General features: G+C 46.3%; 1 protein-coding gene across 1 annotated transcript; it reads left to right on the forward strand.

Moving 5' to 3' along the window:
• Positions 1 to 1162: 1162 nt before the first annotated feature.
• Positions 1163 to 15246, forward strand: VPS26A (VPS26 retromer complex component A). Its single transcript, XM_054071854.1, has 9 exons — positions 1163 to 1256; positions 4469 to 4618; positions 6292 to 6367; positions 8766 to 8922; positions 9388 to 9552; positions 9993 to 10099; positions 11164 to 11232; positions 11775 to 11917; positions 13719 to 15246. Exons 1-9 carry the CDS (start codon positions 1254 to 1256, stop codon positions 13830 to 13832), a joined length of 984 nt encoding a protein of 327 aa, XP_053927829.1. The 5' UTR covers positions 1163 to 1253; the 3' UTR covers positions 13833 to 15246.
• The last annotated feature ends 555 nt before the right edge of the window (positions 15247 to 15801 follow it).

Raw genomic sequence — 15801 nt, forward strand, 5'->3', positions numbered from 1 at the left:
GAACTGAACACAGTACTCAAGGTGCGGTCTCCCCAGTGCCGAGTACAGAGGGAGAATCACCTCCCTGGCCCTGCTGGCCACACCGTTTCTGATCCAAGCCAAGATGCCATTGGCCTTCTTGGCCACCTGGGCCACTGCTGGCTCATGTTCAGTCAACCATTACCCCCAGGTCCTTCTCCTCTGTGCAGCTCTCCAGCCACTCTCCCCCAGTCTGTAGCACTGGACAGGGTTGTTGTGCCCCGAGTGCAGGACCCGGCATTTGGCCTTGTTGAACCTCATGCCATTAGTCTCAGCCCAGCAGTCCAGCCTGTTCCGATCCCTTTGGAGCCTCCCTACCCTCCAGCAGATCCACACTTCCACCCAGATGTTATCGTCACACGTTAAAGCGGGGGCTGCTCGTGTTCCCCTACGGCCCCCCCAAGCCCTAACTGTGTAATGAGGGGACGCTCGCAGACACTCCACCAGGCGGCGCCACCATCGCACCCGCGCGGCGTGGCGGGAGCCAAGGTCACGTGACGGGGGAGGGGGCTAGCGGGGCGGCCGGCCGATCACGTTTGGACAGGGGGCGTGACATAGAGCAGTGGGCGTGGCGGACTGTAAGGTCACGTGACAAAGGGGCTCTGGCCCCGCAAGAGGTCATGCACGGAGGTAGGGGGCGTGGCAAAGGGGAGTGGCAGAGGCGGACACAGAGGTCACGTGACAGGGGCGCGGCCGGACAGGAAGTCACGTGCAATACAGAGGGAGTAGCATAGGGAGTGGGCGTGGCGTGGCGGACAGCCAGGTCACGTGACAAAGGAGCGGAGGCCTGGCAGAGGGTAATGGTGGGGGCGTGAGGTCACGTGACAGAGGTGCGGGCCCGGCGGGCGGTCACCTGTGGGATAGGGGGCGTAGTATGGAGGAGTAGGCGTGGCCTGGCTGGCAGCTAGGTCAAGTAATAAAGGGGCGCGGGCTGGGCAGGCGGTCACGTGTGAAGTAGGGGGCGTGGCACGGAGGAGTGGGAGTGGCATGAAGGAATGGGCGCGGCACAGAGGAGGAGGCGTGGCGTGGCGGGTAGTAAGGTCACGTGACAGGCGCGCGGGGCTTGACGGGGCGGTTGTGCAGACGGTCACGTGGTCATGGTGGGGGAGCGGTCTCGGCGTGGCAGAGGGATCACGTGACTGGGCGCGGCCCGCGGGGTCACGTGGGTGGGGCGGGGCGCGGTCACATGACCGGCGCGCGGGGCGGTGGGCGCTGGTGTCGGCGGGGTGCGCGCCATGGTGAGTGCGGGGCTGGGGGGGGGGAAGGCGGTACCGGGGCCGCCGATCCGACCCCTTCACCCCCCGAAACCCGCCGCAGTGGCGGCAGCGGCCGGGCCCGACCGGGGCGGCGGCGGTGCCGCCGCTTTTCCCGCTTTCCCCGCTTTCCCGTCCTTCTTTTGCTCCGTTTCCACCTGTGGCTCCGCGCTTTGCCCTCCCGCCGGTGCCGCCCCTCCGCCCCCCCCGGCCGGGCCTGGCGGGTCTGGGCAGAACCGGCGAGAAACGCGCGGCTTGGGGTGGGGGGGCGGTTAGCGTGATTTACGGGATGGGCGGGGGCGCAGCGCGGATCGCCTTTGCCCTCCCGAGGCCCTGAGGTGGCAGCGCGGGAGCCGCCTGTGAATCAACAGCAGCCGCGGGCAGCGCTGCAAGAGACAGCGGCCGGGGCTGCTCCCTTGCCCCTCTCTCTCCCCTTTCCTCCCTCGCCCCTCTCTCTCCCCTTTCCTCCCTCGCCCCTCTCTCTCCCCTTTCCTCCCTCGCCCCTCTCTCTCCCCTTTCCTCCCTCGCCCCTCTCTCTCCCCTTTCCTCCCTCGCCCCTCTCTCTCCCCTTTCCTCCCTCGCCCCTCTCTCTCCCCTTTCCTCCCTCGCCCCTCTCTCTCCCCTTTCCTCCCTCGCCCCTCTCTCTCCCCTTTCCTCCCTCGCCCCTCTCTCTCCCCTTTCCTCCCTCGCCCCTCTCTCTCCCCTTTCCTCCCTCGCCCCTCTCTCTCTCCCCTCCTCCGTCGCCCCACTCTCTCCCCTCCGTCGCCCCACTCTCTCCCCTTCCCTCCCAGCTGGCAGAGAGCAGCAGGGCCCAGGCAGAGCACCTGGCCTGCTGTTATGGCTGGGTTTGAAAAAATATATGTTCTAAAGATTCCTTTTGGAGGTTCTGAAGCTCCTTAATGTGAGCCTCTGTCAGAAACACAAAAGGTTTTAGGGCTCCATGTGAAGCCTCGGTTGGGATTTCTGCCCTGTGGATCCGCTGCTGGGAGTCCTTCAAATCCTAAAAGCCTGAATCAGTTTTACCTGAACCTATCCCATTAAAACTGTGTTGACAAGCACAAAGCTTCATCCCACTAAGTCAGGCTGCATAGATAGGTTGAGTTTTATGCAGCGTTCTGCTACACCAAATTGTTTCTGCTGTAACACATACAGACTCAACACGGATTGATCCCAGTCCTGATGTAGCGCAGTCTTCAGCATCTGTTTTTTTCATGAGATCACGAGCACAGCCTGCTTCTGAAGACCGTAGTTCTCTCCCTTCATTTTCTTGAGCTGTAACATAATAAGCCATATGATGGCTTAAAATAATTCTTGTTTAGCATAGTTTCCCTGCAGCAAGTCCTCTGATAGCAACTGGAGGAGATGCCAGCTGTTGATCTCTTTATTCCATATGTTCTTGTCCTCTCTGGATGACATCATGGCTAATCTCTATGGGGTGCAGTTGAAGTATGCCTTGAGAAGTGGTGTGACCAATGTTGGATCTGGCTGGCTGCTTTAAATCATGGTTCAGCTTCGTAATTTGAAGGTCCTCTGAGAGCTCTTGTGTAGTGTTTACTTGAAGCTGATGTGCTTCTGTGTTTGCTTGTGGGAGGGTGAAGTATAAGGCTAATCTGGAAAAGGAATGCAGAATTTCTAAGGAAAAAAAATATGGGCATGCCCGTAAGTAACTTGTGTAATGGTTTAAAACACTTGGAATTTTTGTTGAAACCTTTCTCTTCCATTTTCCCAGGAGCCAAAAATCAAGAAAGGTCCTAGTGTGCAGATGTTAAAAAAGATCTGTTTCCCATTTCAGCAAGTACTGGGAATACATGCTTAGTAGAGACTTTGAGGACCATTTGGCCCTATCTTTTACCACCTTGTTGATCATCTGCTTCTGTTTTCCTCTGCAAACGTGCAATAGATGCCGCTAGATTTCAGTTAGTTACACACGTCTTTGTGGATTGAACCAGAGCCACTTGGTAACTGAACAAATACAAAGTCAGTTGTGTGATTTGCTGGTTTATAGCTCAGAATTGCACCGTGTCTTTGCTTGACTTGTGAGTAAGCAAAAAGTTCCTACTGCTAGGCAGCAGTGTTCAGATGAAACATCTAGATATTTTGTTATTAATGCTACTCAAACTTCAAGGCCCCAGAACGTCTTGAATGTATTCTTACTCAGTTTGTGAGATAAGATTGGTGAAGTGAGAATGACCAAATGGATGCTATTGTAGAGAGCACCAGGCAATTTCTCAAAAATAAAGTCTCCCTGAGTCAGTGAAGTGCTGTCTACTGGAATACATCAAAGCAGATTAGTGCCTAATTCAGAGGAGAAAATGTGGACTTCTGTACTAATCTTGAGTTTCTCACAGAGCCGCTGATGTGTTTTGTAGCTCCTTGTAAGAAGTGTTTGTGCAAGGTTGAAGGCTGTTTTCTTCTATTTTTTTTGTGATTGGTGCTGGTCAAATGTACGACAAGCATTTGATGCTTGCACTGGATTGCTGTCTGGAGCTGTGTTATGGGTAGATTGTGCGGGGAAATGCTGTCCTGAAACCTGCTAGTGCTCTCCTTGTTTGTGAAGAGAACTATGGAGCGTAGGAAGAGGCAGGAAATAAAGTCCCCATCCTCCTTTGCCAACCGAAGGGATGCTTTAGGCCTTGTAATATATCCTGTGTTGTTTCTTTTCACTCTGCTTTTTCTGCTATTCCTCCTACTCCTGGTCATCTGCATTACTACTGTTTGTGCAGTAAGTTAGAGCAAGTATAAAGCAAAGTAAGTTTTTTTTTGCATAACACCTCAAATCCTAAACCAGATGGAATAAATTTGTTAAGATTTTTTTTTTAAGTGTGGTTTAAAAATGATTAATTTTTTTAAAGTGAAATCAGTGATTGGAAACTTTGCAGCAACAGAAACCTAAGTTGTATTTGCAGCATAAATATTTCTTTGTGTTTTAGTGTAGTAGTAATGATGCTGTGTGATTTTACAAATGTTATATCTTGTACGAGCTGTCACTGCTTGTTACTGACCTGATTTCAGTTATTTGCTAGATGAACAACTGTCTATTGTCATTGCTGTTTCTTGGGTCTCTAATATGTGATGGCTTTGTAACTCTATGGAAGCACAAATGTTTTTCCCTAAGGCATAGTGTGCAGCTGCAAGCAAATCCCACATTTAAAATGGAGTGTCCACTGTAGTAACTTAACTAATTCTTGTTATTCCAGAGTTTTCTTGGAGGCTTTTTCGCTCCTGTTTGTGAGACTGACGTTATTCTTAATGATGCTGAAACACGAAAAACTGCAGAAATCAAAACAGAAGATGGTAAAGTAGAAAAGCATTTTCTCTTCTATGATGGAGAATCTGTTTCGGGAAAGGTAAATAATTTTTTTTTTTAAATGACTGTCTGTTATGCAGATGCATGTAGGAAATTAAATGACAAATTGATAGAAGCAAGAGCTGCAATTTCCGCTTGTGTTGTTATTCGAAAAGGAAACAGTATTTCCCTACGTATGATCTTTTTAACTATAGTCACTCAGGCAACTGATAGAATAGAACCTTTTGGACAGAAACTGTTTACTTGTTTCTTTTAATCTTGTAGTTATGAATAAGCTTTTTGTGCAACTGTGTGCAATGCTGTTGTTGCTTCTGGCAAGAAAACTATTCTAAACTGAATCCCCCTGCTTTTCCTTCAACTCCAAGATCCACAACTTGACACGTGTAACAGTACGTTTTGGCTGTGGTGCAGCTAACCTGCTTTGCATACCCTGAAAGCGAAGCCTTATGTTGCATGCCCTGAAGTGGTTTTTGGAATTGCATCAGAGGAGCAACATATTAAGTTCAGCTGGCTGCTGAGTCAACAGGAGTTTTTCTTGTTGGAAGAAAAAAAGTGAAGTTGAGATTGCCGGAGGAATTCCTCTATTTCTAGTATTGCACCTAGGAACTCCTTGCCATCACTCTGGTTTTACTGAGTCGTTTCCATTCTCTGAATATTTCTGTGATGATTTACTTTTTCTCCAAGAAATGTGAGCAAGGTATTGGGTTCTGAGATTGACTGCTAATACCCACTTCAGTCTTGACCGACTCATTGTCACTGCGTATCTTTCCACTCCTAAGAGTAGATGCTAAGATCTTGGTTCTCCGGAAAGATCCTTTCAGGCATGTGAAACTGTCACAAGATGGGCCTTAAACTCGAGAAACTGAGGGAACCACTGTATACTCACTGGCCTGAGCACTTCTTGTTTGTATTGATGATGTCTGAGAGGTGCCTGGTGAGTTTTGGCTAACACAAGCACAGTGGGACGAGGAGGTTTGGAAGACCAGTAATTTATTGGACAGCTTCCGTCTGCCTCTCTCCTCCTTTTCACCACAAAGTCATTTGCTTCCTACTCTGATAGCAATGATGTACTGGATTTTAAGGTACAGGAATTTCCCCAGACATCACTGCCTCATAAGAAATAGCCTTAATATTTACATCTTTCCATAGAAATTAACCTTATAGAATCTTTTCTTGTTAGGCGAGGTCTGTTTGTGAGAATCAAATTCGCAAATGAAGATCTGGACAGTGGGTTTCATTATCTGTTATTTTTCGTTGACTTCCCTGGCTCGGATACTCGGCCATCTGCTGAGGACTTCAGCTCACTTGATTTGAAAGGAATGCATCTCATGGCAGTTTTTTTTTGGACTTCCAAATGTGGCTGTCAGAAGATGCTTTGAAGCTTTCTGCCTTCAAAGATGGCAAGAGGGTCACGGCTGGCTTATGCAAACTGCTTAAGCTCTGGCTTGGATTCTTTATTTTGAGACTTGAAATTTTCAGGCTGAGTTATTAATTTCAGTCTTGTGAATGGTTAGATTTTCCTTAAATACTTCAATAATGCTTAATTTCATAATCAGCTGTTTGATTTGGTTGTCTTCACGCTCAGGCAGTGCTGTTGAGAAGAGGTCTCAGTTGCCATAGGCATGTAGTAATGTGTTTTCCTTTTTACTAAGGACATGTGTTAAAGTGAAAGTGCTGAAAAAATTTAACTGGTGTTTTTTTTGCCCCTGGTAGGTGAACATCTCCTTCAGGCAGCCTGGGAAGAGGCTAGAGCACCAAGGAATTAGAATTGAATTTGTAGGACAAATTGGTGAGTTTTAAGCTATAAAAGGGATGTTAGTTTCATGTGGTTTATGGAACTTGGCACTTGTGACTGTCAGTACTTTGGCTAAAAGATTGCAGCCCAATTGGGTTTATGGATGACAAGTGCCAAAGGAAGATTATATCTTCCTCATTTTAATGCAAGTCATGTACTAATTTGTGCTAGTCAGAAAGTCATTGGGAGGGAAGACATGTATGTGTGAGAGGGAACTGGAGTGGCGAGTGTTCAGTATGTCTCAGACAATTTAAGAGTTTAAGACATACTAGAGGCTTCTAAAAAATAAACTCGTGGCCGTGGTATGCATGCTTTCTGCTTCATAGATGTTGGGCTATTCATTTTTAACTCAAACACAGTTTTCCCTCTGGCTATAAATGATGAATGATGCTGATGTAAGATGCAAAATAAACGCACTTGGTTTTTTATTTTTTTTTTCTGCTTTTGCCTGGAGTTAAGGTCCTAAACCAAAATAATTGGTGTAGGGTGTGTCAGACTTCTTAAATCTTGTCTTTATTTCTGGCTCTGAAAGAGAAGCAGCATGGAAAAGAAATGATGAGACGGCCTATAACTCTAAAATAACTCTTTGGTGGTTGGTTTTCTGAAATTTATTTTTATACTGTTAAGGTAAGATGGTATTGAAGCTTCAGAGGGTCTTTGTGCTCTCTAGTAGCATAATATGGCATTGAAAAATATTTATTTACAACTCTATCCAAATCTAGTTACACTTGAACTATGAAGAATCCTGACCACATCTAACTCTTTTTTCCTCTAATTGAGGTAATCTCTGCACTCCTAGGCTGATCCTAAAATTCCCTCCCTCTGTGTTAGAGGGCTCTTTGCATTATTGTCCCCCTTGGAGTTAAATCTTCAAGTTTCAGCCTCATACCATCACTTTGGAATTTCACATACTCGGTTTCTCCTCAGTCTGAACTGTTAGGTAGCAGCTATGGCTGAGTTCTGGCACCTCCTGCTTTATCCCTTGAGGTTTTGGTCAGTGGGGCTGTTAAAGCAAACTTTCAGAATAAAGCAGCGGTGTGATGGGCGTGAGGCCTATAGAGGTAGGGAAAAAACAGAGCTTATGTATGTCAACTTCTTTTAGTCTGTTGTCCTCCAATAGCTGTACCGGCTGTTCTTCATCTACTCTACATAAATTTTATTCTCTGAATGACTTTAATTTGATGTAGTGTTTCTTGAATTGTGTGTTTCTGGGACTTTCTGTTGTGCTGCTGGTTAGAAAGCCTCAGAATTATGAAGTGTTTTGACCTACTTGTTTGAGTGTTTTGTACTTGTCCGTGTTTTTTTGCATCCTTCCAAGCTTTAATATATTAAAGCAAAAAGTGTCCCAATAGTGTGATCTGTCTGCATTACAGCTGCATGTCAGAGCCTTATTTGAAATCGGCTCTTCAGAGTAAAGCCTTTCTGACTGGCACTGAGCGTATTGGGTATGCAACAATAAACTTGTATTATATAAATACTTGTCATAGCAAACAAAGTACACTTTAGATAATTAGAACATAAGCAGCTGATGTGAATTAGTGTTTGTTTCTACCAAATCGGCGATGATAAACAGTGGAGTTGGTGTGTTTAGTTCATTTTTTTTCTCTTCTAAAAAGCTTCAGCGTTAGTAAAACTGACCATCACTGGTGTTCGGGGCTGATGTTTTTGGCTGTGAATTGTAGAGAAGGTAGTTTTTATATACTAAAGTGCTTGGATAATTTTTATGATGGTGTTCATTTTTTTCAGTCTTTTTAAGTTTTATCTTGGTGAGAATTGCATGACACAGACCTAGGGATGAATAATTGTGGCTTGGGGACAGGAGATGCCGTTACTGTGGGCTGATGTGTCTCTCCTTACGTGTTAAGGACTTATTTCTAAATGACTGGCTTGGACCAGTGGTTGTAATAAGCCACTTAATTGTAAACTGGTAGTAACAATAAATGAGTTGATTGGTGTTGTTAATCTGTGGGATGCCAGTTGGGATCGCTGGCCTGTCCAAAATGAGCCAGTCTTGATGATGCTTAGATTTTTTTTTCCCCTCGGCAATAAATACTGGAAGCCAAAATCAGGCAATGCTAATTACAGAGAATGCAAGGCAAGAAGTACTTATTAAAGCTAGCTAAATTGTTGTTAAGAAACGATGCTGTGCTAGTGAAGCTTCAAGTATGCGTTCTGTTGATTGCAGGCAGCGCCTTAGGAACGCTTACTGTAGGCTGCTGAAACTGATGGTAACTTTGAAAAACTGGATAAAACATTTGGTCTAAGATGTGGACTTAAATCAAATTAATCGCTTCTGTTGTCCTCACCCGCCTGCTCCTACCAAATTAGTGAGAGTTTTGCTTGCTAAAAATAAACGCTGAAACATATTTTCCTTCAACTTTCTCAACTTTAGAACTCTTCAATGACAAAAGCAATACCCATGAATTTGTAAACTTAGTGAAAGAGCTGGCTTTACCGGGAGAGCTGACCCAAAGCAGAAGCTATGACTTCGAATTCATGCAGGTTGAGAAGCCGTATGAATCCTACATTGGTGCTAACGTCAGACTGAGGTTTGTAACTGTTTTAAGACTTCTCTCCCTTCCTCCCCTGCAGCAAGTTTGTAAGTTAGCAGTTAAGCTGCTTCCTTCTTCCTGTTGGGTTTCAAACCAGCCATGTAATGGGCAGTAGCTGGTGTGCCTTGATTGGAGTTGAGATTGTGGTGTAATGTAGCCTTTTCTGCTCTCTGTATTTGGAATTACTCAGTGTTGTTTGTACACCTAAGTTTCTTTTAGTTCAGTCAATTGAAGACAATCTCTGTCTCTCCTTTAAGAAAAACCCGCAATCAAACTACAAAACACCCCCACATTTCCACCTATAACCATTTTGTCTTATATTTTAGTGTCTTATTCTTTTTTACGTTGGTCTTAAGAGAATGGCCTCTCGTCTTTCAGAAAATACGTGTACTTCAGAATACAAAGGCTTTTACTTCATGCAAATCTGAGTAATTATGTGTGACTTGGTGGCTTTCTTCCTAGGTATTTTCTCAAAGTGACAATAGTGAGACGACTGTCAGATTTGGTGAAGGAGTATGATCTGATTGTTCACCAGCTTGCTACATACCCAGATGTAAACAACTCCATTAAAATGGAAGTGGGCATTGAAGACTGTCTTCACATAGAGTTTGAATACAATAAGTCAAAGTAAGTGTCACTTAGAACAAAACACATTCAAATATATCAGGATACAAAGGTAGAATATGTTATGTTTGAGCAACCTGACATCTGGAGACTTAAAATGTAAAACAACATTTTCAATTATTATTTTGTTGAGCTGTTTGGTTACTAATTACGCAGTGGCTTTTTAAGAAATACTTGTCTGTTCTGCTGTCAGTACTGACAGGCAGGTCATTTGAGGCTCAATTTCTGTATTTATGCTTTTTCATTGTAACTGTAGTACTTTCTTTACTACTACCACAATGATGGAAAAGTGCTAATTGCGCTGATCTGGCAGAGATGCTTTACACAGTGGGGAAATTAAGCTCTAAGTAGTTAACAGGCAGGTAAGGTAACTGCCTGTTGTATCGAGAAGTTGTAAAGTTGTGGTTATTCCTTAATGACACCCTGTTTCTGTTCTTTTAAAGGTATCACTTAAAGGATGTGATTGTTGGAAAAATATATTTCCTCTTAGTAAGAATAAAAATTCAGCACATGGAGTTGCAGCTGATCAAAAAGGAGATCACTGGGATTGGTAAGAGAAACTAAAGTTCAGAAGAAATGGCAACTTGCATGCGCTTGAGCCTTATGCAGACCTGGAGAGTGAAGTCAACAGCTGCAGCTTTGGCTGAACTGATGCTCCTGGTGCTTCTCTGTCACTGGTGTTTGACTGCTGTTGGCATTTTGTGCTTTGGCCATCGTACTTAGTAGTCAAAGTGGCTCGTCTAGCACTGCTCTGGGGTTGTGCCTGTTGGGCTAGCTTCACAGACATGAACCTTTGTAAATGGAATTTGGGAATAAATATGCAGCCTTGATAATGACCAAGGTGTAAAATGCATCCCAACGACCCCCTTGCCTCTGCAGAGATTAGCTGGCAAAGTGGGCTTAGTAAAAAAGAGTAGCGTGACTCTCATGTTCTAGAAACGTGTCATTTTCAGTCAACCTAACACTGATACGGTGGAAGTATCAAGAGGCTTTGAAGCGGAAACAGCTTGATTGTTGCACCTCAGGCTTGTACACTCTGGAACGAGAAAGGCAGTAAGAGGCTGTGGCTCGTGACCTCATTCCTCAGCAGCTGGGGCCCTAGCAAGCTGCTTGTGTGGAGGATGAGAAAGCTTCCATAGCAATAGAGGAAGGGCAGAACGCTCTGCTTTATTGTTGCTTTTTGTGGGTAACCTAGGTGCTCTGGTCTCTTCATCATGGGCTCTGGAGAAAGGTGGCTCTCAGGCTGGGTGAGATCCCTTCAGGTTTCTAGTCTGATCATGTCCTGGTGGTATCCGTCGCTAGCGCTGCCCACAAACAGAACTCTTTCACAAGTCCTGCCCTGCAAGCTCATCCCTTGTTTAAAGCCTGCGTGCCCAGGGCTCCTTTGAAGCACTGGCTCCTGCCTCTTCTGTGCCAGCATGCAGAGTTGGAGGTAGATGCGCTGCCTGGGAAAAGGTTTTGCTTCCTTTAGCTGTGTGTAACGTATGCAAGACAAAGGCAAGAAATGTAGCGATGTGTAATTTGAATGCTGCAGAGTTGAAATTGCTGTGATGGTGCTTTGTAAATGTTTAAAATGGTAGTGTGCGTTCTCACAGTGAAAACTTGTTTCACCAGGTCCCAGTACCACTACAGAGACTGAAACCATTGCCAAGTATGAAATAATGGATGGTGCACCAGTTAAAGGTAAATAATTGTGCTTGTTTTAAAGGGTAAGCTTTTTGAGTTGAAAAAAATTTGGAGGAGAGATCATGACTTGGATATGTTGTTTGTTGTTTTTTTTTTTTTTCTTGAAGAAACCATACTTCTCCTTAAGTGGCAGAAATTATAGTGGATTTTCCTTTTCAAAGCAGATAGTTTCATCAACTTCGGGCTTTTCACGTGGAGTCCTTTAATTGTTACCCTTGTTTACCATTGGAAATTTGATGACTAATGCTTTTACCACTTCAGTTCAAACTGAGCTCCGTGGTGTGTGCCAGCTCTAAAGAGTTTAAGATATTGATGCTTTTGTCTTGCCTGGCTACCATGCTTCCACTGAGAAACTGTTTCCGCTTTTGATTTCAGGCTTGCCCCTCTGTTCAGTGTGGTTGGGCGTTTTCCGTTTTGTTTTCTTAAACCAAGGAAGGCCAACAGACAGCGCTTGGGAAACTGCCTTTATTTTCCATGCCTTCTGAAGCCACATTGATACGCAGTTTTAAGGAACTAATTGGAACTTATTTTTCTTTAAGGTGAATCGATTCCTATCAGACTGTTCTTAGCAGGCTATGACCCAACTCCTACAATGAGGGATGTCAACAAAAAATTTTCAGTGAGGTACTTCTTAAATCTAGTGCTTGTGGATGAAGAAGACAGACGATACTTCAAACAGCAGGTATGGTCTATAGGAATCTCATTGCAGAACCATCTGGGCTGTTGTACACACTGCTTTAAATGTTCTGCACATTAAAAGCCACCTGTGCTTTATAAATGGTGCAAGAGTTTCTGCTGGCGAGTATTGGAAGCTGTAGAGAAAACGTTAGCTTGCAAAAGGATCCAGGGGGGACGACGGATACTATTTGAGTAAGGATAGGATGCTCAGTGCCACAGAACAGCGTCGCCCTGTGAATATCTGGGTCCAGTCCTGTTCAATATATTTATCAATGACTGGAATGAAGGCACTGAGTGCACCCTTAGCAAGTTTGCAGATGTCACTAAGCTGGGAGGAAGTGTCAGTCTGCTGGAGGGTTAGGGAGGCTCCAAAGGGATCGGAACAGGCTGGACCGCTGGGCTGAGACCAATGGCATGAGGTTTAACAAGGCTGAATGCTGGGTCCTGCACTTTGGACACAACAACCCTGTGCAGCTACAGACTGGGGGAAGAGTGGCTGGAGAGCTGCACGGAGGAGAAGGACCTGGGGGTGTTGGTTGACAGCGACTGAACATGAGCCAGCAGTGGCCCAGGTGGCCAAGAAGGCCAATGGCATCTTGGCTTGGATCAGAAACGGTGTGGCCAGCAGGTCCAGGGAGGTGATTCTCCCTCTGTCCTCGGCACTGGTGAGACCACACCTCAAATCCTGTGCTCAGTTCTGGCCCCTCACTGCAAGAAGGATGTTGAGGCTCTGGAGTGTGTCCAGAGAAGAGCAACGAAGCTGGTGAGGGGGCAGGAGAACAAGTCTTACGAGGAACTGCTGAGGGACCTGGGGTTGTTTAGCCTGGAGAAGAGGAGGCTGAGGGGAGACCTTATTACTTTCTACAACTACCTGAAAGGAGGTTGTAGAGAGGAGGGTGCTGGGCTCTTCTCCCAAGTGACAGGAGACAGGACAAGGGAGAATGGCCTCAAGCTGCACCAGGGGAGGTTCAGACTGGATATCAGGAAAAACTTTTTCACAGAAAGGGTCATGGGGCACTGGCAGAGGCTGCCCAGGGAGGTGGTGGAGTCCCCATCCCTGGAGCTATTTAAAGGACGGATAGACGAGGTGCTCAGGGACATGGTTTAGTGGCAGATAGGAATGGTTGGAGTTGATGATCTAAGAGATCTTTTCCAACCTGGTGATTCTATGATTCTATGAAAACACTTTGTAGGTAAAGTGAGCTACGAGTGCATTTGTTTTCTTGCTTTCTTAAACTACTGCAAGTAGATTTCCCCTCCCAGCATTAGGTCAGGTTCAAAAGTGCAAAACTGTAATAAAGGCTAAGACATCCAACTGAAAATGTAAGAAAAGTCACGGTCATGCTGAGTAAAGGAATAATGAAAGGTGTTACTGGAATGGAGCTATGTGGATTAGATCAGAATCTTCCTTTTAAAGAATAGACAAGGCACTAGAATAAAACATGGAAAGACAAGGTGACTGGAGCACACAGTGGCTATGATCGCCTTTGGATTTTGAGAAAAGGAGAAAGAAAACCTTGAACTCTAATGCTGTTGAGATTCAGGATTGTTAATGAACAGGTAACTGCTCAGGACTGATAAACATAAGCATTCAGGCAGTAACTAAATGTGCAAATTTAGTTGTGTTGTCTTTCCATTCCTTTGTGTACTGCGCTGCTCTGTAGGTATTGGGGATGCAGAGGTGTTTGTGGTGATTTGTTTCCCTGCCCCCCTGGTCCCCCCCAAAGTCTCTGCCTGTCAGGAACTTGGACGCTGCTGGCTTGGTGGTGAGTGGTGGTTTGAAAAGTGTTTGCTTCCTCAAATAGGAAATAATTTTATGGAGAAAAGCTCCTGAGAAGCTGAGGAAACAACGAACAAACTTTCACCAGCGTTTTGAATCTCCAGAATCACAAGCGTCTGCTGAGCAACCTGAAATGTGAACTGGTATGAGGCGAAAAACTTTGTGAAGCTTCAGCAGGTTAAAGGTGGTTGCAGCCTGTGGGGAAAAGAACGCCAAAATTCCCATTACAACTGTCTTCTTCCATCTTACAGTGCTGCATTTACCATACTAGTAAAGCGTTCTTCAGTTAAACATTCAAGTATGTATATACATTTAAAATAAAGTGCTTTCTCAAACACTGGAACTTTCTTAAGCTACTATTTTATACTGCACATTTACTTTTATTTCATGATGTTATGTGCACTTGGATATGCATACGCTTAAATCTAGTTACTACCATGCATGGTAGGTGGGTATATTTGATTTTTGCTGATCATCTATACAGTGTAGACTAAAGCATTTCTCTCCATGTTGTTGCATGTTTCTTTCCAATGTTGCATATTTGCATTTGTTTTGTTTTGACTAAATCACAATTGACTAAATCACACAAAATCGAGGTTAAAGGTGAGTTTGTCCCAAGACTTCTAATTACGGTGTTAAACAGGGTTTAACTGAAACTGCACGTAGATGCACTGTGACTGTGATAACTGTGGAGCCTTCAGCCACCTTACCAAGGGCTCTAAGAAGCTTTGAATCTGTCGGTAGGACGTTAGGAAGCGTCTCTGCCCTCTCTCCCTGTCCCACTTCTCGCTACCATCCCTCTTTCAATAGTCGCTCCTGCCATTGGTGACTGTGGAGATGTCATGATTTCACCTTGGGGTGCTGAGCCCATCATGTATTTGAATGTAACAATGAAATAAATGCTGGAAACAGTGATTATTTTGCAAATACACGAAACTGTGGTTTCTCCTGGCTTCATGCTTTCGCAGTCTCCTCACTGTCCTGAGAGGAAAGGCAAAATGTCCTTGAAGGACATCCTCCTAGCTATGAGGGCAAACAAGCTTTTTGTGGTCTTCTGGAAAGGTATTTTGAAGTCTGTCGAGCCTTAAAACTGTGAGAAGCTCGTCTGGCAGAGCAGATCGTTTGTCTTAATCATCTGTTAGGTATCCAAGTTTGAAGATATAGCTTAAAGGAGTCAGCCTTCCTCTGTTCACGGCTGCACAGGCGTCTGGCAGAGCCTGCCGCGAGGAAGGCTTCTTGTGCTGGTGGTCCCAAGGCTTCTCGCCGCCGGTGCCAGGGGTAAGCTTGCTGTAGGAGTGAGGCAGCGCCGGGATAAAGCGGGTCTGGACTCTGTTCTTGGCATCGTGCCGCTGTCTGAGCCAGAGCCGCTCCACCGCCCTCCTGTAAGTGCCTGTTCAGAAACCTAACGAATACAGAATCGAGCCAAATATTTTCATGGTCACTTGCATGTTGTAACCTGGAAATGATTCTAAGGCATTTGGACAACTTGATTGTATGTAACCGACCAACGGGATCCAATCTTTGGATTATTAAACAGCTCTATTCTCACTAACTCTTGCCTAGTCTCTCTCCATCGGCGCTGGGGGGCGCGTTCGGCTCCCCTCAGGGCGGGCTCGGTCCCAGGCGGAGCGCGTTCGGCTCCGTTCGGAGCTTGTTTGTCTCCCCCCGTTGGGGCGGGTTGGGCCACGCTCGGGGCGGGCTCCGCTGCCTTCGGAGAGCGTTCGGCTCAGTTCGGGCGGACTCGGCTCTCTTCGGAGCGCGTTCGGCTCCCTTCGGGTGGGCGGGCTCGGTCCCAGTTCGAGTTCGGCTCCCTTCGGAACGGGCTCGGCTCCGCTCGGGGCAGGCTCGGTTGCCCTCGGAGCTCGTTTGTCTCCCCCCTGTTGAGGCTGGTCGGGCCACGCTCGGGGCGGGCTTTGCTGCCTTCGGGGCGCGTTCGGCTCTGTTCGGGCGAACTCGTCTCTCTTCGGAGCTCGTTCGGCCCTCCTCGAGCCGGCCTCGGCTCGCCTCGGAGCGCGTTCGGCTCCCTTCGGGTGTGTGGGCTCGGTCCCAGTCGGAGCGCGTTCGGCTCCGCTCGGGACCGTTCGGCTCCACTCGTGCGGGCTCGGCTG

The sequence above is a fragment of the Cuculus canorus genome, chromosome 7, assembly GCF_017976375.1.
Source record: "Cuculus canorus isolate bCucCan1 chromosome 7, bCucCan1.pri, whole genome shotgun sequence".
Taxonomy (NCBI): domain Eukaryota; kingdom Metazoa; phylum Chordata; class Aves; order Cuculiformes; family Cuculidae; genus Cuculus; species Cuculus canorus.